Raw genomic sequence first — 26,042 nt, forward strand, 5'->3', positions numbered from 1 at the left:
TTTATATCAGTTGTACTTCAATAAAGCTGTTTGAAAAACCAAGATGTAACCACTGTGAGAAAATGGGTGAACAGTACAGGAGACATCTCTATACTACATTTCCATCATCCTATGAATCCATAATTATATCAAAATTAAAAGTTTAGGCTCTTCCCTGGTGGTACAGTGGTTAAGAATCTGCCTGCCAATGCAGGTGACATGGGTTCGAGCCCTGGTCCAGGAAGAGCCCACATGCCACGGAGCAACTAAACCTGCGAGCCACAACTACTGAGCCTGCGTGCCACAACTACTGAAGTCTGCGTGCCTAGAGCCCATGCTCCGCAACAAGCCCACTGTGGGCTTCCCTGGCGTTGCAGTGGTTGAAAGTCCGCCTGCCGATGCAGGGAACACGGGTTCGTGACTCGGTCCGGGAAGATCCCACATGCCGCGGAGCAGCTGGGCCCGTGAGCCATGGCCACTGAGCCTGCGCGTCCGGAGCCTGTGCTCTGCAACGGGAGAGGCCACAACAGTGAGAGGCCCGTGTACTGCAAAAAAAAAAAAAAAAAAAAAAAGAAAGAAAAAGAGAAGCCACTGCAATGAGAAGCCTGTGCACTGCAACGAAGAGTAGCCCCAGCTCGACGCAAATAGAGAAAGCCCCACGTGCAGCAATGAAGACCCAACGCGGCCAAAAATAAATAAATAAATAACCACAGTAAATATTCCAAAATCTGTAATAAATGATTTAAAAATCTAATTAGGCAAATATCTTAAAAAATTAAGTTTAGAAAAGGGTAACCTCAAAAAGAGAGATATACCATGATGATGTATGAGAAGACTCAACATCAAATGGCAATTCTCTTCAAATTGATCTGTAAACTTAATTCAAGTTCAATCAAAATCACAACAGGATTTTTAATGGATCCTGACAAGCTGATCCTAAAATTTATATAGAAGAGTCATGCACCAAGAATAGACAAAACAATTTTGAAGAAGATCAATGGGGGGCAGATTCTCAACACTTATTATGTTATAGCAATTAAAAGAGTGCTGTGGGATTGGCAGATGGATAAACAAATAGACCAGTGGGATCTAAAAGAGCCTAAAAACAACTCATATAAATCTATGAGAACTGGATATATGACAGAGGTTGATTATAAATCATGGAGGATATGATATAGACTATTCAATAAATGGTATTAAAATGATCCATGTGAGAAAAGATAAAAATTAGATTAACTTTCTGCAAATCCTACCTGAGAATCAGTTCAAAATGAGTTAAAGATCTAAATGTTAAAAGCAGAATTTCATAACATTTTAATGCAAATATAGAATATCTTTATGGTCTAAGAGTAAGGAAGAATCATTAATCACACCCAAAAACCTCAAAAAGTTTAAAAGAAAAGATGGATAAATGAGGCTGCGTTAAATATGAAAATGTCTATAGAAAAAAACAACACTATAAAGTGAAAACAAGCCATATAGTGGGAGGAGATATTTGGCATGCAAAAATTGAAAAAGAAACAGCATCTAAAAGACATAAAACAAATAAATTTTTAAAAGGCAACCAGCCCAAAAGAAAAACAGGCAAAGATTACAAACAGGCAATAGACCCAAGAAACTAGAGTGATCTATAAATATATGAAAAGATGCTCAACCTCACTAGTATTCATGGAAATTAAGAAAAAGGAGACATGATTTTTACTTGTTGGATTGGCAAAAATTAAAACTCAAGAATTGTCAGTGGTATGGTGTCGTGGGACCACATAGACTGGTGTCTGTTATTTGGTACAGACACTTTGAAAAGTAACCTGCCAAGACCCAGAAAAACTAAAAGTGTGTGTACTCTTTAACTCGGCAATCCCACTCTACTATCTAAAAGGTACATACTCTGGAGAATTTGCCACCTAGTGTACAAAGACACATGGACACCTGTGTTCACTGCAAGTTGTTTTTAATAGTAAAAAAAAAGGAAACAACATAAATATCCATCAATTGGGGAATGAATAAATGAAATGTGTCATGGTTGTAATATAGGTTACGGTTCAGCAGTGAAAACAAACTAGATCATTATGCACCCACGTGGATTGATCTCAAGAACATAATGCTGAATTTTCAAAGTACATACAAAACCATATAGTGTATTATTTACGTCCTGGAAGAAAATGTATCAAATTAAGGAAAATGGATGGACTAGAAGTGGGAGATTAAGGGAACTTCAACTTCTCCTGTAGTTTATTTTAAAAAAATAAGCTATTTTAAAAATCTGTTCTATTAAACTATTCTATTTTTTTAATGGAAGACAAAGTAGATATAGTACTGTATTTCCACTCTGCGTGGCAAGTACACAAGTGTTTGCTATATTCCTCTCTATACTGTCCTGCATTTTTAAAGTTCTCAAGATAAATGAAAGATGTGGTGTCAGATGGTTCTGATAAATACTCAGTTTGAGGAACCACCCTATTAAGGACCTAGTAACTTTATACGTTAACCTTCCCAGGGACATTTTCACTTTTAAAGAAGGCTGCAGTGTTTAATCCAAAGGCAGAGGCACTGTGGTGTTTGCTGTCACTTCTGAATTGCGGGTTACTAAGTTTTGCAGGCAAAACTTCAAAGGGTATGATTTTCCTCCTATGTGCTAGTCCTGCAATTTGGATGAGTTGCCACCACTTTGACAGAATGATAGGTTTCCCTTAAGTTGGACAGCTCAGAGAGAGGGAACAGAGCACATTTCCCCACTTAATTATGCTTTCACTCTTTATCAATAAACCTGCATTTAAAACAACTCCACAGAAAATAAAATTTAGAGCAGGATTTATTGAAACACAGACACCTAGGTGCAAATAAATCCCGTCAACTTTTATTAAGCGTTTGTTCTGTCTTGTTCACCAACCTTGAGTAGATTGAACACAATTTAAAGATTTCTTGGCTTGTCTGCAGAGTATCAAGACCTGTCCGTGGCTCTGAGACGCCTACTCCCTTCACCCCAATCAACTCAACCAGTTGTTTAAACTGCTCGAATCTTTCTTCAGCCACAGTTTTGAAGTGAGAGTCTTTTTATTGCTTTGGGCATGTTCCTTCTCCTCGCCAGTGCTCAGAATTTTAACTATGTAACTATTCAATTTCTCTCTGTGTCCTTACATGGGGGAGAAACGGGGATTTCTGTTCCACACAGCTTGGCAAAGGCTAGCAGGGAGTGAGAGATTACAGCCAGATGTACATCTGCATGTCAGCAGCAAGAAGGTCTGGGATGGTGCTTTTTCAATCAGAAGGGAGTCATTTTCCCCCTCAAAGGAGAGGGCCTCCTCCCTCTTATCAGATATTTGGCTGCTAGCTGCTCACTGATTAATTACTGAGGTTGCATCTCCACACAACTGGTCTTCTTAACAATTCTAGCAGGCTTCCAGTTCATTCCTGAATGTGCTTCTTATTTTTTTAAAGTATCCTCCTTTCCTAAAGCATACATTTGAAAAAAAAGAAAAGAAAAACAGTTAAAAGAACAAAGCATAGATTTTAAACAAATAAAGTAATTCTACCACAATTTCTAATATTAGAAAATCAAGCACCAGTGGGAGAGTAGTTTCAGGGGCAGGGAAACATTTTGGGTACCCTTCAAATCAGAACACCAAGCCAATCACTTATTCTATTTGCATGTGAGGTATTATTCCATCTATCTTTTGGTTAATTCCAGAAATCCAGTTTATATTGGAAAGGTAAGGCAACACAGGCATCCCTTTTCTGTACCCCTTGCAGCCTGCCACACGCCCAGTAGAGATAGCATATCAAGTTCATTATTAGTAAGTTCCTTTTCTAGTTTGACTCTCTACTGAGAATTTCCATCTGTTTTCCAAGACAGATATATGAGGTGCACAATACAATCACTCCATGAAACCTAGCCTGGAAACTGCCTCTTGGGTCACATTCTCATTTCTAAGGCGCTCAACATGCAATGCAGCCAGTATTAGGAGCAGTTGATTGTGAGAAGTATAATTATGGCTTCTCCAAGACAGGCTAAAGTCACAAGTATGGGCTGACAGTCCCTACGTTAACTAAGATCCCATCTCTGTATCTGGGGAAAGACTGGAGCTTGATAAATGAGCAGTAGCTCTGTGATGTCAACGACAATTAGCTCTGCAAAATTTGGGCGCAATCCCATCGAAAATGTGTTTATTCAAGCTCTGAAAAGCTGCACCTACCCATCGGACCTCCCCAGGTTCATCTCTCTCTACTCCCCCACGTAACACACACCTTGTGGGCCACTCCAACAATTCTAAACTATGATACAACTGACAGATGATGTTCATAAGCGTGACACACTCCCGTGGGTGAACTCGGGGAATATATGATTCTCGGCATGCTGGCTGGTAATTAGACCCTTTTCTCTACCTCTCATTTTAAAACATACTGAAATGCAAGCAAGTGAGAGTGACGCTGCTATTATAAGGAGAACCTTGAATCCATTCCAACTTATAACTAAAGTAAATTTTGGTACGTTCACTATTATCAGTAACAAATTATTGATGTCACACTTTACAGCCAATCATGACACATCAACTGTGGTTGACAGTGGCTATCCTTATCATATCGGTGACTGCCATGCTCTCTCATGTCTCTGCAGATGCTTTTCCCTCTGCTGTAAGAGGTCCTAAACCCCACATGGTAAATCCACAAAACAAGTTTGTTGATTGACTGAAGGAATGAATGAATGAAGTGCTTGCAACCTCAGATAAGCCTCCCACTGCGTTTATAATGTTCACACATTGGGCCGCAGCCATGCATCAATGAAAAATAATATTCTGTTACAAATAGGAAAGTCAACTGTGATTATGGGCAATTTTCTTAACCAGAAAGCATTGAGTAGTAAGATGCTTTGCAGCTGTACATTTTTATTAAGGGCTGTTTAAATAAACATAAAACATGTTTGCCAGGAGAGGGTAAAAAGACAGATGCAAATTTCAGTCAGAAAATAGGTACATTCATTATTTCTTGCATTTGCCTTAAAATGTGCCCCTAAAACAGCAATTATCCTTGGATGTCATTTTTGAACAGCGACAGGGACCAGAAAGAGTGACTTAATTTGGGCAGGAGTTTGCTGGGACATAATATGGCTACTGTGCCTGGAGTCTTCCTTGGTCATAAAAGCAGTAAGGAAGTATGACATAACGGTGTGATGGTGAATCACAGCCCAAGCCATTTTGGTTGGCAGAATTTGAAAGACAAACATTACTTCAGGAGCAGAGAAGACGTGCCTAATTCCCTCCGTGCCTGGGCTGGGATCTCTTCAGCTTGTGCCGGTCCTGGACTTAGGTGTGTCCACATGGACAGGGGCCATGGGCGCAGGGGCCGGTATGGTCCAGCCAGGAGGTAGGTCTGCTAGGGATGTGAGGACTGGAAGGCGTGCCTCCAGATCCTCCCCTCCAGGGAAACCAGGCAGCCCAACTGAAGGAGAAGGGCATCCTTACGGTGCCCTGTGGAGCTGGAGGGAGCGGGATTGCAGGAAGAGGAGAGGCTGGTCCCAGCCACTCTGCCTTGGAAATGATGGGCAGTTGAGCTGATTGCATTCGTGAATCTCTGCCATTTTTACCTCAGGCCAGCCCAAGGCACCTCCTCCTTCCCTTCTAAGGTCTCCCCTTCTGGCTGCAGCTGTGGTCCAAAGGGGCTTTGGTGCTCACCATAGATGACCATAGCCTTGGGATGGAGCCTTCTTTCCTAGCTTGCTGCATTTTCAGAGCTCAGAAACCTCTATTCTCTTGTATCTTTTGTTTTACACTGACAGCCCCAGGCCATCGTCCTCTCCTACTTCTGTTTTCTCTGTCTCTGCCCCTTTATGGAAATCAGCCGCCCTCTCATAGTAGGGTAGAACATAGTAGAATCCCAGCAAGGCTTTCACTGGGGCACTCATCTATTTACCAGGGCTCTTCCCCGCTCTCATTCCTCACGCATACACCCATAACCCCATCAATTCTCAAACTTTAATTTCAAAACAAATTGTGGTAACAGAACCCTAACATAAAGTTTACCATTTTAACCATTTTAAGTGTACAGTTCAGTGGCATCATGTACATTCACATTGTTGTGCAACCATCCATCTCCAGAACTCTTTTCATCTTCCAGACTGAAACTCTGTACACATTAAACAACTTCCCTTCTCCCCCTACCTCAAGTCCCTAGCAACTACCATCCTACTTTCTGTTTCAGTGAATTTGATTACTGCAGGTCCCTCCTGTAAGTGGAATCATACAGTATTTGTCTTTTTGTGACTGGCTCATTTCACTTAGCATAATGTTTTCAAGGTCCATCCATGTTCTAGCGTGTGTCAGAATTTCCTTCCTTTTTAAGGCTAAGTAGTGTTCTATTGTATGTGTATACTATTGATACATTTTGTTTATCCACTCATCCGTCAATGAACACTTGGGTTGTTTCCACCCTTCCAAACATTCCTCTGAACTGTGGAAACACTAGGAATGAACATCAAAAGTGCTGAAGCTTTCAGATGTCCCATCCTCTGTTCTCCGGAATCCTCATCTTGATCATCACAGCCCTCTCCTATTGATCATGCAGATGGGTTGCTAACTGCCTGACAGACTTTATCATGTTCAATATCCACAATGATGAATTGAGTTGCTCCCATTTTAGAGGGTGATTCTGAGACTAAGAGAAGCTAAGCTAAGCTAAGCTAGCCACTTGGCTCAGGTCAAAGAGTTAATAAGTAGCAGAGCTAGGATCTGAAAGCCCCACTCAGAACCGCCCCCTCTGGTGCTTACTCAAGGCCCAGGGGCCCTCTGCCACCAGTTGCTACTCCCTTCTGTTTGGTTTGGGGTCGTGTTGGTTTGTTGTTGTTTTTTTCCCCCAGAGAGTTTTTCTTTCTTTTTTTTTTTAATTGAAGTATAGTTGATTTACAATGTTTTGTTAGTTTCTGGTGTACAGCAGTGTTATACACATATATGTGTGTGTGTGTACGTATATTTTCTTTCTCATATTCTTTTCCATCACGGTCTATTAAAGGATTATTGAATATAGTTCCCTGCGCTATCCAGTAGGACCTTGTTGTTTGCCTGTTTTATATATGGTAGTTCGTATCTGCTAATCCCAAACTCCTAATTTATTGTGTTGATTTTTGAGAGAAGTAGAGCTGATTCTACGCACTAACAGACCATTGACCACATGTACCTGGAAGGGCCTTTTGAGTCCTCAAATCCTGACCACCACCGCTACCACCCTATCTGTCTCTCTCTCTGTCTCGGCACGTGCACACACACAGTTCTGAAATCATTCTGATGTGGGGCTGCCAAGACTTCTCTATTGCTGTTTAAACCAGTCAGCGAGCTTTATGGAGATGCCAGGATTTAGAAGACTGGCCTAGAAGACTAGGGACTCGATTCATGTTCTTGGATCTACAACTCTTCCACAAGCTATTTGTTTCATTTCTTCTCCTGAGGCGCTCTGTCCTTATCTACCTTGAATGGATTAAGTAAAGAGGTGCCCAGCATTTTCAAATGCTAGAAGAATTAGGCTTGAGGCTGTTGGAAGATGCTTACCTGTTAGTGTAGGTATGTCTTAGATACCTGAGTGACACCAGGCTCCTCTAAGGAGAAAAAGGCCCCAGGGATTTTGTGGCTGAGACTGGGATACGTGTGTGGGGAGGGGGTACCCCATGGGGGTGAGAAAAGGCCCAGTGGGGTAGGAGTGTTGCAACCATCAAACACGAACTCCACTGCCTCACTTTTGCCAGGAGCTGACACAGTCCACGCTCTCTCTGACACTACCACAAGGACTGGCCAGAGTGGCTGTGCACATGCCGGGACCCTGGGCGGCAGCAGGCCCAGCTGGGTAAACAGAAGTGCAGGAGCAAAACAAGTCAATAAATCATGGCCTGGCTGTAGCCTACCCTAGTCCCCTCCTCCCCCTTCCTTTTCAGCTCACCCGGGTCTCCATATGAAGCACATGGGCCCTGGTGTCCTTTGATCTATCTCCTTTCCCTTTACAAGGGAGAAATGTATCTATAGGAGGGGTGAGCTCAGCCCCACCTGTGACCCGCTGCCAGAGTTCCTTGCAAGGAGCCACAAGCATCACACATTCAGCTGCTAATAGCAAAAAAGGGTGAGCAGACATGGAAACATAAGGTTGGCCTATGGTTAGGGGGCCCTGGGTGGTTGACCTTCACAGAGTTATGGAGACTAATGGGGCATGCTCTCCACTTCAAGCACTGGCACGTGGGCCACAGCCTGCCTACACTAAGCCCATAGGATGCTGCTAAGGACCTGCGCTGAGCTCAAACTCTACCTTCCTTTGCCTCACAGCTTGAGGCTTTTATACGCTGCCCGTGCTCGAGTTTGGAGTGCTCACCTTTTTGAGATCCCTCATCCTGCTAGCAAATAGATATACCCTCCATTGTATGTCATTGATCCCCAGAAGACTTCTTCCTTCTGGAGGCCCGCAGTGTCATGATCCGCTGGATGACCTTCTGACTGCTGTATCTCTAGTGCCTAAAATAATGCTAACACATAATTGGTGCTGATTAAATACTTGTTAAGTGAATGCATGAATTGACATAGTGTAATGGTTAAGAGGTAGTCTCTGGAGTCAGACAGACCAGAATTCCAGCCCAGGTTCTCCAGTTTGACCTTGGGAAAGATAACGTACCCTCCCTTGGCCTTGGTTTCCTTGTCTGTAAGATAGTAACAGTATTGTAACAAGACTATTCACTACTATTATTATTTTGTATACCAACTGCAGGCAACTGGTCCAGATTACCAGGGGTGCTGAATTGAAGGTTCTATGGTCTCATCCTGATTCGATAGAAGAGAGTGCTCTAAAGCCTGCTATGGTGAAGATGAGGGAAGTGAGAGCTTACTTGCAGGAAATTTGCCTTCTCTGGTTTGGCTGGCCAAGCCCCAGCTATCTGGAGTAGTCTTCAGGGAGAAGTATATTACATACACACGACAGGTAGCTTTTATCAACCGTGCAGGAAAAACATTTATGCCTTCAGTGGGGGCTCTCCCCCAGAGTGAGGGCAAGGGATGAGGGTAGGTCTGCCTACTAAAATTCTGAAATCATTCAAATAGCTCATTACTTGCCCAAGAGCTGGAAATAGCATTCAGACTCTTCATCAAAGAGTTCCCTATTCGGAGTCCGCCATCAACAGAGAAGCAGACCCTCAATGGGAAGTCATTTCCCTATTCCTGAGTGGAATCTTTGGCTCTATAAGCAGAATGGCTGCCTTACCATGTGCTTGAGTTTGTCAAATGTCACACACTATATTTCAAACATGTGAGTTGACATCATGTGAGCAATATTGCACTCATTTCCAACCTTATTTGAACTTCAAGGAGATGTCAGCCTCATTGGCCCCACCTAAATGTGTGGTACTTTTGATCAACTGGTACCTGATGACCAAGAAGACTTAGAGGCCCACGTGTAATTAGAAAGGGAATTTTTGACTAAAGGTAAATGAACCCAAGTCTTGGAAAGTTTGAGTTCAGCTGGAAACACAAAGCACATGAGGTCAGAGTAAGTCTTAAATTCTCTATCTGAAAACACTCAAATGACATCAACTTGAGTCTGGGAGTATCCTTGGGGTCTGGAGAAGTGTAAGCCAGGAAGCCTCCCTGGAGAAAAAAATCTTCCCCACCTCCAAGTCTCTCCAGGGACTTTTAGCTCTCAACAAAGCTGTAGGGTGGGCTGGGCTATGAGGGGCACTGTAAGGGTGGGAGTAAACTTTTACTCCCACTCCCTGAGCCTGCTTCACCAAATGATGAACTTGCCTGTGTGCATTACTTGAAAATTACATAAACAGCACCGTGATCTCCAGAAATACCTCCTTGTTGGCCTCCAGCAAGTCCCCTTTTTTACAACTTTGGGGCTTGACATTCCTCATGCTCAGGGAATTTGGACAGACTTTAGGGAGACCTTAGCAAACAAGAACATGTGGTTCAAGCAAACGGATGCCATCTGGCCAGTTAGCAAGGGTTATAGGCAAGGGACACCCAAAAGGGAAGCAGTTTTGAGAGTAGTCTGAGGGCAAAGGCCCCAGCTGAGGAGAAGAGACCTCAGAGATATTGTCCTGGGATCTGGTTACTTGAGGCAACTTGGGGCTGAGCACAGCAACAGAAAGGGGAGACTAGAGGGCAAGGAAGATAAATGGAAAGGCTTCCTTCCAAAGTCCTCCTTCTCCATCAGACAGAAGAGAGACAAAGCTGAAAAAATGCTCTCTTCCTTTCCTCTGCCCACCTCCCTCTCTTGCCAAATGAAGGGGGTACAAAGGGGCCTGTGAATAATTGTGTTTTACAGAAAGGCTAGGCCCCCTTTTTTACTGATAAAGAATTTGAATTAGTCATTCTCTAAATAGAAAGGATTTCACCCAAGTTATTTGCACTTCACACCTGGGCAAAAACTGCAGACAATATCCCTTACGAATATAGATAAAAAAAAAAAAAAACCCTCAACAAAATTCAGAACAGGTAGATCCATAGAGACAGAAATTACATAAGTGGTTGACAAGGGCTAGGGAGAGGGGAGAATGAGGAGTGACTGCTTAATGTGTATGGGGTTTCCTTTTGAGGTGATGAAAATGCTCTGAAACTAAATAGTGATGATGACTGCACAATACTGTGAATGTACTAAATGCCAGTGAGTTGGACACTTTGAAATGGTTGAAATGGTGAATTTTATGTAAAGGTGTGTTTTACCACAATAATGAAAAATCCTTAACAAAATACCAGCAATTATTGGTATATGAATTACATGAATTCAACAACATATAAAAAGGATTACATACAATGACCATGTGGGATTTTTCCCATGAATTCAAGGTTGGTTCAAAATATGAAAATCAATCGATGTAATACACCATATTAATAGAACAAAGGACAAAACCCACATCTCAGTAGATGCAGGACAAGCATTTCACACAATCCAATGTCCTTTCATGATAAAAACATTCATAAAACTAGAAATAGAAAGTAATTTCCTCAATCTGATAAAGGACATCTATGAAAAACCCACAGCTAACATCAGATTTAATGGTGTAAAACTGAAAGCCTTCTCCCTAAGATCAGGAACAAGACAAGGATATCTACTCTTACCACTTCTATTCAACATTGTACTAGAGATTCTAGTCAGGCCAGTTAGGCAAGAGAAAGAAATAAATGGCATACATATTGGAAAGGAAGAAGTAAAAATATCCCTATTCACAGATAATATAATTTTGTACACAGAAAATCCTAAAGAATCTACAAAAAAAACCATATTAGAGCTAGTAACATGTTCAACAAGGTTGCAGGATACAAGATCAATATACAAAAATCAATTGTACTACTATACAATACTACTATTACTAACAATAGACAAATTGAAAATCAAACAATTCCATTTGCAATAAAAAAATAATTAGGAATAAATTTAACAAAGGAAGTGTAAGAGTTGTGTACTGAAAACTATAAAACATCACTGAATGAAATAAAAGAAGCAATAAATAAATGAAAAGACATTCCTTGTTCATGGATTAGAAGACATAATATTGTTACAATGGCAATACCCCCCAAAACAATCTACAGATTCAATGAAATCCCTAAAAAAAAGTCCCAGCTGGCTTTTCTTGCAGAAATTGACATGATGATCCTAAAATTCATATGGAAATGGCAAGAGACCCAGAGCTAAAACTATAAAAACTAAAACTAAAACTCTTAGAAGAAAACATAGTTATAAATCTTCATGACCTTGAATTAGGTAATGGATCTCTAAATAGGACACCAAAAGCACAAGTGACAAAAGAAAAAAAAACGAGATACACAAAATTTTCGTGGACTACACGAAAATTTAAAACTTTTGTACTGCAAATTATACCATTCAGAAAGTGAAAAGACAACATGCAGAATGGGAGAAAATATTTGCAAATCATATATTTGATAAGGGACTTGTATCTAGAATATATATAGACCTCTTACAACTTAATAATAAAAGGACATATAATCCAATTAAAAGTGGGCAAAGATCTGAATAGACATATTTCTCTCAAGAGGATATACAAATGGCCAATAAGTCCATGAAAAATGCTCAAAATCATTTAGCCATCAAGGAAATCCAAATCAAAACCATGAAGAGATACCACTTTACACCCACTAGGATGGCTATAATCAAAAAGACAGATTTTGCCAACAAGTATTGGCAAGGATGTGGAGAAATTGGAACGCTCATACGCTCTTGGTGGGAATGGAAAATGGTGCAGCCACTTTGGAAAACAGTCTGGCACTTCCTTAAAAGGTTAAACATAGAGTTATCATAAGACCCCAAAATTCCACTCCTAGGTATATATACCCAAGAGAAATGAAAACATATGTCCACTCAAAAACTTGCATACAAATGTTCATAACAGCACTATTCACAATGACCAAAAGTGGAAACAACTCAAATGTTCATCAACTGATGAATGGATAAAGAAAATGAGGTACATCCATACTATGGAATAGTATTCAGCCATAAAAACAATGAACCTTGAAAACACTGAGAAAAAGCGAAAAAAAAAGACCCCCCAAAAGGCCACATATTACACTATTGCATTTATATGAAATGCCCAGAATAGGAAAATCCATAGAAACAGAAAGATTAGTGGTTGCCAAGGGCTGGGGGGAAGGGAAATGGGAAGTGACTGCTAATGTGTAAGGAATTTCTTTTTGGTGTGATGAAACTCTTCTGGAATTGGATAGTGGTAATAGTTGCGCCATGTTTAAAATATACTAAAACCACTGAATTTTATAGTTTAAAAGGGTGCATTTTATGTACGTGAATTATATTGCAATAAAAAATGGAAAAAAGTTGTTTTTGCTGGGAGATCACTCTGATATTTGGTATGGAACTCAAAGGAACTCATAGAATTATACGGCAGTGTTATAATAAAATTTTTCAAGTCTCATCTTCTTATTTATATGAACAAGATTTCTCAGTCCTTATGTATATAAAGAAAATTAGAAATAGAATTGATGCCGAATAACTGTCTCTTTCTAGCAATATAGTAATATTTGTCCATGGATACCTGAAAAAAAGTCCCATCCATTTCACTGAGATGCATTTAAATAAAAATATGCTTTTTGGGCTTCCCTGCTGGCGCAGTGGTTAAGAATCCACCTGCCAATGCAGAGGACACGGGTCCAAGCCCTGGTCTGGGAGGATCCCACATGTCATGGAGCAACTAAGCCCGTGCGCTACAACTACTGAGCCTGCACTCTAGAGCCCATGAGCCACAACTACTGAGCCCACGAGCCTAGAGCCTGTGCTCCGCAGCAAGAGAAGCCACCACAATGAGAAGCCTGTACACTGCAACAAAGAGTAGCCCCCGCTCGCCGTAACTAGAGAAAGCCCGCGTGCAGCAACAAAGACTCAGTGCATCCAAAAATAAAAATTAAAAAAAAAATGCTTTTTGTAACTGTAATTATTTTCAAAACCTTTTAATATATTTATTTTGTTTTGATCATTTATGTACAGTAGTTATAATAATTTTAGTAGTGTTTTATGGATACAGGAAGTAAAAATTAATTTCACTTTATAAGTATATTTTTGTTACAGAGAAGTCTGATGTGGAAGCATTATATTTCACATATAAAAATGGATTACCTTAAGACAAAATTCTCTGAGGGAAATGAACTAAAAATACAGATTCAAGGAATAAAATGTTAAATGTTTAAAATATTTATATGTTTTAAAATAAAATGATGGTGGGTAAAAATCACTTCAGTATTTGGTATTTAGAATACATTTAAAAGAGTGAAGTAACAGTATTATTTAAAATGCTGATATTTATAATAGATTGGAAATAACATGTTTGCAATTATTTACACTTATGATTTTAAAATTATGTAATAAAAATGTGCAAGGGGACACTGTTATTAAAGGTCAGGAAACACTGAGAATGGCACAGATCATTTATGTGGTATTCTTGTCGAAAATATATAACCTCGATCTAATCATGAGAAAAAAATCAGACAACCCCAAATCGAGGGGCGTTCTACAAAGTAGCTGGCCAGTATCTTAAAAAGCATCAAGGTCATGAAAGACAGAACTGTTACAGATTGGAGGAGACTAAGGAGACATGACTTCTGAATGCTATGTGGGATCCTGAAACAGAAAAAAAAATCAGTGGAAAGACTGGGGAAATCAGAACAAACTCTGATGTTTAGTGTAATGGACTGAATGTCTGTGTCCCCCCTCCCCCAAATTCATATGTTGAAATCCTAATCCTCAATATGATGGTATTTGGAGGTGGGGCCTTTGGGAGGTGATTAGGTCATGGGGGTGGAGCCCTCATGAATGGGATTAGTGCCCCTATAAAAGAGTCCCCAGAGAGCTCCCTTGCCCCTTCCACCATGGAAGGACACAGAGAGAAGATGGCAGTTTGCAACCCAGAGGAGGACTCACCAGAACCCAACCATGCGGGCACCCATTTATCAGGTCTCCAGCCTCCAGAACTGTGAAAAATAGATTTCTGTTGTTTATAAGCCACCCAGTCTACAGTACTTTATTACAGCAACCTGAGTGGACTAAAACATATAGTTAGTATTATTGTACCAAAGTTAATTTCCTGGTTTTGATCACTGTATTATGGTTAAGTCAGTTGACATTAAGGAAAACTGGATGAAGGGTACACGGGAACTCTCTGTACTATTTTTTTTGTCAACTTTCATGTAAATCTAAAATTACTTCGAAATAAAAATTTTAAAATCTCAGGGGATTCTCAGGCAAAAGCGTTTGAAGATTATTGAGTTACATGAGTCACAGTGTCCATAAGATAAAAGCAAACCAGTGTAGCTTTTCCTGGTTCTGAGACCTGAGAGAAACTTCTCCCCCAGTGCCCTCACCACGCACTGATATGATAAGGTCCTCAGCATCCTCTTGCAGGAAACTGTGACAAGTCAGGCTCATTTTTCTTTCTGTAAGACTGCATTGTGTACTGAAAGGATACGTACATCCTTCTCAAGTGCATGTGCTCAATTTATTTTCTTTTCAAAAAAGTGTTTTTCCTGATTACAAAAGCAATATAAACTTCTAATAGAAATTTTAGAAAGCAAAGATAACTACAAAGAAGAAAATTAAAATGCCTACAATTGCACACCATGATGAGTATGTTGGGCTATTTCCTCTTTGTTTTTTTCCATGCATGTATACACAATTTGTTGTTTTCTTAAAAAAATTAAAATACTGATCATCCTGTTGTTATTGTAAACTACTTTTGTTTATGATTACAATATAAGACCATCTCTCCAAATCATGATATATTTTTTCTAACATTATTTATTTATGTGTGTATGTATGTATGTATTAAAGGTTATACACCACTTAGAGTTATCATGAAATATTTGCTATATTTCCCATGTTGTATAATATATCCTTGTAGCTTATTTTATACATAATAGTGTGTACCTCTTAATCCTCTACCCCTATATTGCTCTGTCTCCCTTCGCTCTCCCCACTGGTAACCACTAGTTTGTTCTCTATATCTATGAGTCTGTTTCTGTTTTGTTATACACATTCCTTTGTTTTATATTTTAGAGTCCATATATAAGTTATATCATACAGTATTTGTCTTTCTCTGTCTGACATTTCACTTAGTATCATGCCCTCCAAGATCATCCACGTTGCTGCAAATGGCATCATTTCATTCTTTTTCATGGCTGAGTAGTATTCCATTGTGTGTATATGTGTGTGTGTGTATATATATATATACCACATCTTCTTTATCCAGTCATCTGTTGATGGACACTTAGGTTGCTTCCATATCTTGGCAATTGTAAATAATGCTGCTATGAACACTCAGATGCGTGTATCTCTTCCAAGTAGTAGTGTTTTTGTTTTTTTCAGATATATACCCAGGAGTTGAATTGCTGGGTCATATGGTAGTTCTATTTTCAGTATTTGAGAAACCTCCACACTATTTTCCACAGTGGCTGCACCAATTTACATTCCCACCAACAATATATGGGGGTTCCCGTTTCTCCACATCCTCGCCAACATTTGTTATTTGTGGTCTTTTTGATGACAGCCATTCTGACAGGTGTGAGGTGATATCTCACTGTGTTTTTAATTTGCATTTTCCTGATGATTAGCGATGTTGAGCATCTTTTTTATGTGCCTGTTGGCCATCTGCATTTCCTGGAAAAATGTAAATGTCTATTCAGTTCTTCTGCCCATTTTTTAATTGGGTTATTTTTTTGATGTAGAGTTGTATCAACTGTTTATATATGTTGTCTCCAACATCATTTAAAATCATGAGATAAAATTCTGTTGTGTGGATGGTCCAAAATTGATGTTACTGGCCCCCCATTACTGGACCATGTGCTTGTCAACCATACAAAGGTAGGGACTCTGTCCCTGACAGAGTCTCTGCACTCGGGGTAGACACTTAGACCAGGACAGGTAAACCAACACATGATTTATGGCTATTAAATGCAAAAGAAGATGGGGTTTCTGCTTTACCAAAACATAAGCAGGCCTCAGAATATTGCTGTTTCTAGTGGATAGTGGTGGGCTGTGTATTATCTCCTTGCACTTCTGTTTAGAAAAAAGTTTTCAAGTATATTTCCAAATACCATGTATAATATGTGTAAAATATGTATAATTTTAATATATTTATTTATATATTTTATCAATGCATTTATATATAATATAATGCATTTATATATGTTTATCAATGCATTATATATTTTATCAATGCATTTATACTTTGTAAATATATTTCTAGTTTACAAATTATATTAATGTACTATAAACTAATATAATAATTAAGGACATTCTATAACCTATACAAAAATAGAAAATTATTTATAAATTATGGGTATATTAATAATTTGTAAATTATAAACTAAGCTTAGTGTGTATGTTCTACATCATAAAGCATACATAGAAAATAGAAATTTAGGGAATTTCCTGGCGGTCCAGTGGTTAAACTTCACGCTTCCAACGCAGCAGGTGTGAGTTCGATCCCTGGTTGGGGAACTAAGATCCCACATGCTGCACTAAGACCCCACAGGCTGGTGCGGCCAAAAAAAAAAAAAGAAAAAAAAATAGAAATTTAAAAGTGATTAAAAAACAGACAATGGAATTAGAAGTTCTAACATTTTCTTCCCACACCTCAATGTGCATACCCTACTCTGGAGATCAGTGAACGGGGAGATCTTCAACTTAATCCATTTCTTTGGAAAGAGAGGCAGCAAGTCACTTTTCATAACACCTTCAAATAGCTTCTGACAGAGTCTGCAGTCAGGAAGTCCATCTCAAACCCTCTTGGACCCCTCCAGGCATTTCAGATTGACTCCTGCAGAGGTCTGCTGATCTTGGTGCCACATGGCTCTTGGTTACATGGTTGGTGTGTTGTCTATTGACTTTAGATTGTTGGAGCTGGTAGGCAAGAGGCGGGTCATTAATCAGTCCAGCACTTAGCATGCTGTTAGCTTTCATTGTTACAGGCCACTGTGATTTGTAGACCAAACACTGGCCCTGGAGTCAGAACACATGGGTTTTAGTCCTTCCTCTGCTCCTTGCTTAGTTGTGTGACCTTGGCCAAGCCAATTTATCTCTCTGAAGGAAGTCACAGTGAGCCACAGGAGGCAGTGTCACCATGTAGAAGAGACAAGTCCTAGAATCAGGCAGACCTGGCTCAAATCTCAGCTCTGCCCCTTGGGTTCCATGCAGTTTGGGGCCAGCTGATCTTCTGTTGGCCTCCATGTTCTCATTTTTAATTGGGGGGGGATAATAATAATACGTATCTCACAGGCTTGTGAAATTTTGTGCAAGTTACTAGGATAGTACTCAGTAAACGTGTGCTAAATCTGACTCATTTAAAGGTAAGCAAAGGGGCTTCCCTGGTGGCATAGTGGTTAAGAATCTGCCTGCCAATGCAGGGGACACGGGTTCGAGCCCTGGTCCGGGAAGATCCCACATGCTGCAGAGCAACTAAGCCCGTGCGCCACAACTACTGAGCCTGCGCTCTAGAGCCTGTGAGCGACAACTACTGAGCCCATGTGCCACAACTACTGAAGCCCACGTGCCTAGAGCCCGTGCTCCACAACAAGAGAAGCCACCGCAGTGAGAAGCCCACGCACACCGCAACGAAGAGTAGCCCCCGCTCACCACAACTAGAGAAAGCCCTCGCACAGCAATGAAAACCCAACGCAGCCAAAAATAAAATAAATACAAAATAAATAAATTAAAAAAAATAAATAAAGGTAAGCAAAATTACCTTTTTGTCAGAGTCCTCCAAAATCATCTGTTCCAACACCCTCGCCCCACAAATGAGCATACTGAGGACAAGATCTGGGGAAGGGGGCATGTCCAAGGCCACCCCTGAGTTCCATCTCTTCTATACAGTTAGCAGACCTGGATTATCATTAGGGTGTTACCACTATCTCCAAGTGAATTCCCCTTAAACACCACTTTGCTTGTGATAGACATTTGATAGATATTTTTCTACATATGAGGAAAGGGAAGGGCAGAGCAGGGCAGGGAAGGGAAGGGAAAAGCCATGACACTAACTAAGGCCCCCAGGTCAGATTAAAATGTTCAGCCATCCAGAAGGAATTTGGGTGACAATAACATTCTTAATAATGGCTCACATACTATATGGACAGGGTATTACTCTAAGTGCTTTTTATATATTAACGTAGTTCATCCTCACAACAACTTTATAATCCACATTTTATAGCTGAGGAAACTGGGGCTCCGAAAGATTTCAAACTTGCCCAAAGTTACACAGGGGGAGAGCTGGGATTCCAACCTAGGTGGTCTGCCTAGGGCAGTGGTTCTCCAACTTAAGCATGCATCAGAATCACCTGAGAGCTTGTGAAAACACAGATGACTGGCCCCACCTCCAGAGTTTCTGATTCAGTAGGTCTGGGATTGAGCCCAAGAATTTGCATCTGTGGGACTTCCCTGGCGGCACAGTGGTTAAGAATCCACCTGCCAGTACAGGGGACACAGGTTCGATCCCTTGTCCGGGAAGATCCCACATGGTGCGGAGCAACTAAGCCCACGCACCACAACTACTGAGCCTGTGCTCTAGAGCCCACGAGCCACAACTACTGAGCCCACACGCCACAACTACTGAAGCCCATGTGCCTAGAGCCCATGCTCTGCAACAAGAGAAGCCAGGAAAATGAGAAGCCTGCGCATCGCAACAAAGAGTAGCCCCCGCTCGCCACAACTAGAGAAAGCCCACGTGCAGCAACAAAGACCCAACGCAGCCAAAAATAAACAAACAAACAAATAAATTTAACCAAAAAAAAACCCCAAAGAATTTGCATTTGTAACAAGTTCCCAGGTGATGCTGATGCTGCTGGTAGAGGGACCACACTCTGAACATCAATAGTGTACAGATCTTACACTCTGAACCATCTTACTACACCACCCAGGTCACTCTCCTGTGAAAGCCTTCACTGACTGCCCCACAACCTTTAAGATAAAGCACACGTGCCTCCTTGAAACACGCAGGGCACTTCATGGTCTGGCCTTGTTTAGCTTTCTAATCTCACCTCCTTCTGGTACCCTTCATAAACCCCATGTCCACCCTCCAAAGCTATTTTTTCATTCCAAATGTGCCACAAGCTCTCTCTGGCTTCTGTCTGCATTTGCCATTCCTTCTCTCTAGGATGCCCACATCCCCACACACTCCTACCACCAACACTTGACAAACTTCTTGTGCGTCAAGATTAGAGATTCAGCTCAAGCACGACCTCCTTATAGAGGACTTACAGATTCCTACGTCCTACCCCCCACTCCAAGCTGGAGTGAGAGGCTTCCTTGCGGCTTCCAGGTCTCTGGCCTTCCCTCAGTTATAGCCCTTCTTTCATTATGCCGTTATATTCCATACATTGTTTTCTCCTATAACCATGAGAGACCTGTTTTATTCATATCCTTATGCCCAGTGCCTGACACCTGGTAAACGTTTGTTGAATGAAGGTATAAGGTGGATGGCTGACGAACATCTCAAGAACCCAAATAACTATTAAAAACTGCTTGGTGAAAATATGGAATCAGAAAAAGCAAACTGCACCACATCTTCTTTATCCATTCCTCTGTCGATGGACACTTAGGTTGCTTCCATGTCCTGGCTATTGTAAATAGTGCTGCAATGAACATTGGGGTGCATGTATCTTTTTGAATTATGCAATATTACTCAGCCATAAAAAGGAATGAAATTGTGCCATGTGCAGAGGTGTGGATGGACCTAGAGACTGTCATACAAAGTGAAGTAAGTCAGAAAGAGAAAAACGATTATTGTAAAATATCACTTATACGTGGAATCTAGAAAAATGATACAGATGAACTTATTTGCAAAGCAGAAATAGAGACACAGACGCAGAGAACAAACTTAAGGATACGAAGAGGGGAAGGTGGGTGGGATGAATAGGGGAATTGGGATTGACATATATATATAGTACTACGTATAAAATAGATAACTAATGAGAACCTACTGTAGAGCACAGGGAACTCTACTCGGTGCTCTGTGGTGACCTAAATGGGAAGGAAATCTAAAAAAGAGGGGATATATGTATACGAGTGGCTGATTCACTTTGCTCTACAGCAGAAACTAACACAACATATTTTTTTAAATCCTATGTACAGCCTAGTTAGCTTTTTTTTGTATATATAAATTTATTTATTTACTTATTTATTTATTTTTGGCTGTGTTGGCTCTTCATTTTTGTGCAAGGGCTTTCTCCAGTTGCAGCGAGCAGGGGCCACTCTTCATTGTGGTGCACGGGCCTCTCACTGTCGCAGCCTCTCCCGTTGCAGAGCACAGGCTCCAGACACGCAGGCTCAGTAGTTGTGGCTCATGGGCTTAGTTGCTCTGCGGCATGTAGGATCTTCCCAGACCAGGGCTCGAACCCATGTCCCCTGCATCGGCAGGCAGATTCCCAACCACTGCGCCACCAGGGAAGCCCAACACAACATTTTAAAGCAACTATACTGTGGGCTTCCCGGTGGCGCAGTGGTTGGGAGTCCGCCTGCCAATGCAGGGGACACGGGTTCGTGCCCCGGTCCAGGAGGATTCCACATGCCGTGGAGCTGCTGGGCCGGTGAGCCATGGCCATTGGGCCTGCGCGTCCGGAGCCTGTGCTCCGCAACAGGAGAGGCCATAGCAGTGAGAGGCCTGCGTACCACAAATAAATAAATAAATAAAGCAACTATACTGCAATAAAAATTACTTTTAAAAAAAAAAGGAGGGCTTCCCTCGTGGCGCAGTGGTTGAGAGTCCGCCTGCCGATGCCGGGGACACGGGTTCGTGCCCCGGTCCGGGGGGATCCCACATGCCGCGGAGCGGCTGGGCCCGTTAGCCATGGCCGCTGAGCCTGCGCTTCCGGAGCCTGTGCTCCGCAACGGGAGAGGCCACAACAGTGAGAGGCCCACGTACGGCAAAAAAAAAAAAAAAAAAAAAGGAAAAAGCAAACTGTCTCTTGCTCTAAGCCTGCCCCAATGGCACAGAATTTATCGACTGTTCTTTCTGCCATTGCCTGTCTCCCTTTCCCCTTTCCTTCCCTCGCCCACTCCCAATCCAGTGCTGGAGACACTCTACCTGTGCTCCTCAGGCTTTCTTTCCAGTCCTTCTGCCCCAGTCTCTGATTGACTCTAGTTCACCATTAAAGCTGCCCCTTTTTCTGTAGGGAGAACCTCACATAGGCACCCCTGTCTCTGGCAACACTGTAGGATTCAGCCAACTCCAGTTTGCAAGGGTGTACTTCCCTCCCCTCAAAAGTAGGGAAGATGGGGAATGGAAGGAAAGGGCTAGGGGCATCTATCCTGGATGACATGGATTTCAACTCTCTTTCTGGAGTGTGGCTTATTCTCTTTAGGGGAGTCTTTTCAGGCCTCTTAGAAGAGTGGAATGGGCTCTTCTCTCATGCCATATAAATCTCTCATTATTTTTTTTCTCTTTCTCACATGAAGGCAGATAATGAAGGCTGACTGGCCTTCTGACTTACAAGGTTCCTTGAATAGAAGTTGCTCAGCAGAGATCTAAGAAGCATAAGACAAGTTTAATATTTATAACTAGCTTCTCCCAATGACTAGCCTCAAATATCATCAAAAGAGCTGTGGGGCCACCAAAGCAAACAGTAGGGGGAGTTATACCTTGTAAACTGTAACTATGAGACAGGACCAACCAGCTCTCGTGGAAGTTCAGATAGAAAAAGTCACTTAACAAACAACAACAACTACAACAAGCAGCAACAAAAAACCCTGGGGAGGAGGAAGGATCTGATTTCCAGATTTAACACGTTATAATATTCAAAATGTCCAATTTTCAACAAAAAATTATGAGACCTGCAGAGAAGTAGCCCATACCCATGAAAAAACAAAACAACCAATAAAAACTGTCCCTGAGGAAGCCCAGATATTGGACGTTTTAGATAAAGATTTAAATCAGCTATTTTAAATATGTTCAAAGAGCTAAAAGAAACCATGTCTAAAGAACTAAAGTATGAGAATGATGTCTTAATAAATAGCAGATATCCATAAAGAAATAGAAATTATTTTTTAAAAGAAACAAATAGAAATTCTGAAGTTGAAAAGTACAATAACTGATATGAAAAATTCACTAGGGAGGTTCAACAGCAGATTTGAACAGGCAGAAGAAAAAATAAGCAAACTTGAAAATATTGATATTCAATGTGAGAAATAGAAAAAAGAATGAAGAAAAATGACCTGAGCTTCAGAGACCTGTGAGACACCTTCAGGTATACCAACATGCATATAATGGGACTCTCAGAAGGACAGGAGACAGAGGAAGAAGCAGAAAGAGTATCTGAAGAAATAATAGCTGAAAACTTTCCCAATTTGATGAAAAACATTAATCCACACATCCAAAAAGATCAACCAACTCCAAGCAGGATAAATTCAAAAAAATCTGCACCTAGACACATCATAAGCAAACTGTCCAAAGGCAAGGAAAAAATCCTGAAAGCAGCAAGAGAGAAGTGATTCATCACATACAAAAGGTCCTCAATAAGATTAACAGTTGAGGGCTTCCCTGGTGGTGCAGTGGTTAAGAATCCGCCTGCCAATGCAGGGGACATGGGTTTGAGCCCTGGTCTGGGAAGATCCCACATGCCGCGGAGCACCTAAGCCCGTGCGCCACAACTACTGAGCCTGCGCTCTAGAGCCCATGAGCCACAACTACTGAAGCCCACGCACCTAGGGCCTGTGGTCTGTGACAAGAGAAGCTGCCGCAATGAAAGCCCGTGCACAGCAACAAAGACCCAATGCAGCCATAAATAAAATTTTTTTAAAAAAAGATTAACAGTTGATTTCTCATCAGAAACCAAGGAGATAGGAAGGCAGTGGGATGACATATTCAAAGTGCTGAATGGCAAAAGCTGTCAACCAGGAATTCTATATCCAGCAAAACTACCCTTAAGAATGAAGGAGAATATTATTCAGCCATAAAAAAAGAATGAAATCTTGCCATTTGAGATAACATGGATGGACCTTGAGGGCATTATGCTAAGAAATAAGTCAAACAGAGAAAGACAAATACCATATGATCCGACTTATATGTGGAATGTTAAAAAACAAACAAACAAACACAAGCTCATAGATACAGAGAACAAATTGGTGGTAGCCAGAAGTAGGGGGTGGGAGTTGGGCAAAATGGGTGAAGTGGGTCAAAAGATACAAACTTCTAGTTATAAAATAAATAAGTCATGGGGAGGTAATGTACAGCATGGTGACTAGGTAATAATACTGTACTGTATATTTAAAAGTTGCTAAGACAGTAGATCTTAAAAGTTCTCACCACAAGAAAAAAAATTTTTGTAACTATGTCTTTTGATGGATGTTAACTACTGTGGTGATAATTTCATAATGTATACAAATATTGAATCATTATGTTGTACACCTGAAACTAATACAATGTTATATGTCAATTATACCTCAACTTTTAAAAAGAAGGTAAAAAAAAGAAATGACAAAGGGAGTCCTTCAGGCTGAAATGGAAGGACACTAGACAGTAACTCAAATCCACACAAATAAGTAAAGAACACCAGTAAATGTATTATTTATCTAAAAACATTAAAGATACTAATATATTTTTGTAACTCCATTTTTTCCATCTGATTAAAAAGAGAACTGCATAAAGCAATAATTACGAATCTATGTTGATGGGTACAGCATGGGTAAGGATGAAATTATGACACACATTTTACAGATGAAGCGCTGAGGCATGGGGAGGTAGTGTGCCTTGCCAAGGTCACACCACGGTCAAGAGGCAGAGGCAAGAAGTGAACACACGCCTGCCTGATTGCGGAGCCCGTGAATTTAAATCCCTTGCTATTCTGTGTAAGGAAGGGCCCTGGGCCTCTTCACCTAGCTGTCAGATGGGGCTCTTTGGGAGAAGCTCAAAACATTACACCAAAGCAGATCCCTGAGATTAGCTCCTCCTTTGTAGATTTCTATTGTCTTCCTCACAGTGTCCCAAGCACGGGGCTGGACACACAGCAGATACTCAATAATTCCAGCTGAATTGAGTTCCCCTAAAGTGACCTACATAGTTCAAGGACCTAAGGAAAAGCCAGCTTTAATGAGGAAATGCCAAGACTAGATAGCATTCATTAACTGCTTCCCACTGTGCCAGGCACCATGCTAGGTGTTTATAGATATTCAAGTTATCTAGTTTCACCCATATAAGAACCCTGTGAATTAGGTTCTATAACTATCCTGTTTTATAGAAAAAGGAAACTGATGCAGCAAGTGTTTAAGCAACTTATGCGAGGTACCCCAGCTGGGAAGTGACAGAGCTGGAATGTGACCTTACACAGTCTGGCTCCAGAGCCCATGCCCTTTCCACTCAACCATGTCAGGAGTGTCTGAGATTTTTCCAGCTATAGATATTAGTTCCCATATAAGGAGCTGACATTCAGAGCCACTAGTATGATTTCAGAAGTACAAGAAAGGTGCCTTTTCTCAATATCCCTTTATTAACCCTCCCACTTGCTTGCCGATATCTGAAATTTCACATTTAGAGATTTATTCCTTTGGCTTAAGTTTCTGTCCCCTGAAACAAAGATCTAGGAAACAGTATTATGATACTCTTTCCAGAGAGATGTCTTTATTGTGCACATGCAGACAAGTCAAGGCCAGATGCTATCATATTTGGAGAAAGGAGAAAACACAAGAGCATGATGGCCTGAGGGCTCCATGGAAGAGAAAGCAACATGGTGAAGAGTGTCAAGAGACAAAAGCCACCGTTTTGGAGAGCCTTTGTCAAACGGCAGTCATTGCTCTGGAAACATCCTCACAGACAGAAGCACTGAGCTCCCGAGAAGGACAGTCTTTCATGTGGGAGCCTTGGAGGATGGGTCTTCAGGGGCAGTGGTGGTAAAAACCCCAGAGTCATCTGTTTATCCTGGAATTCCCTCCATTAGGTCTGAAATATTACTCAGCACAAATTTTTCTGATTGTCAGTACTGTTACTGTCATCTGGGAAACAACTCCTGTCTGTTAAAGCAAGAGGAAGGGGGCTGAGGAACAGGATGGGGGGAGGGGGGAGCAGCCTCCCGGTGTGGAGGTTGCAGCTGGAGAGCTGCGCTTTCCACCCAGCTGACAGGAGCAGCGATGGGGGAAGTGCTCTCGCCTGGGCTGGGCTCTGCCCTTGATGGCTGTATGACCTTGAGCAAATCATTCCGGCTGGTGCTCTCCTGTCCACCGGACTTCACTTGCCTTCTATATGCTGATGGCTCCCACACCTATATCTTTATACTGAACCTCCCCACTGAGCTAGAGCTGTTGTCCTAGGAGGGCCGAGGTCCAGAGAACACTCACAAAAAGAAACATCACTTAATTTTACACATCTGTCTATAAGACAAAGAATGTTCCTTACAGTCTGAGTTTAGAACCTGTGCTCTCTGCTACACCGTGTTTTGGTTTTTTTTTTTTAACATCTTTACTGGAGTATAATTGCTTTACAATGGTGTGTTAGTTGCTGCTTTATAACAAAGTGAATCAGCTATACGTATACATGTATCCCCATATCTCCTCCCTCTTGCGTCTCCCTCCCACCCTCCCTATCCCACCCCTCTAGGTGGTCA

The 26,042-nt window shown here is 41.3% G+C and overlaps 1 protein-coding gene across 1 annotated transcript in view; it reads right to left on the minus strand.

Annotated features, from left to right (window-relative positions):
- Window positions 1-3,300: 3,300 nt before the first annotated feature.
- PABIR2 (PABIR family member 2) overlaps window positions 3,301-26,042 on the minus strand; it is a gene marked incomplete at its 5' end in the record, with an annotated part of 79,449 nt that continues 56,707 nt past the window's right edge. Inside the window, one exon of the mRNA XM_082865434.1 lies at window positions 3,301-3,429. Coding sequence (XP_082721560.1) covers window positions 3,404-3,429 — 26 coding nt within the window. The 3' untranslated portion in view covers window positions 3,301-3,403. The remainder of the gene's footprint in view (window positions 3,430-26,042) is intronic.

The sequence above is a fragment of the Leucopleurus acutus genome, assembly GCF_964270905.1.
Source record: "Leucopleurus acutus genome assembly, chromosome: X".
Taxonomy (NCBI): Eukaryota; Metazoa; Chordata; class Mammalia; order Artiodactyla; family Delphinidae; genus Leucopleurus; species Leucopleurus acutus.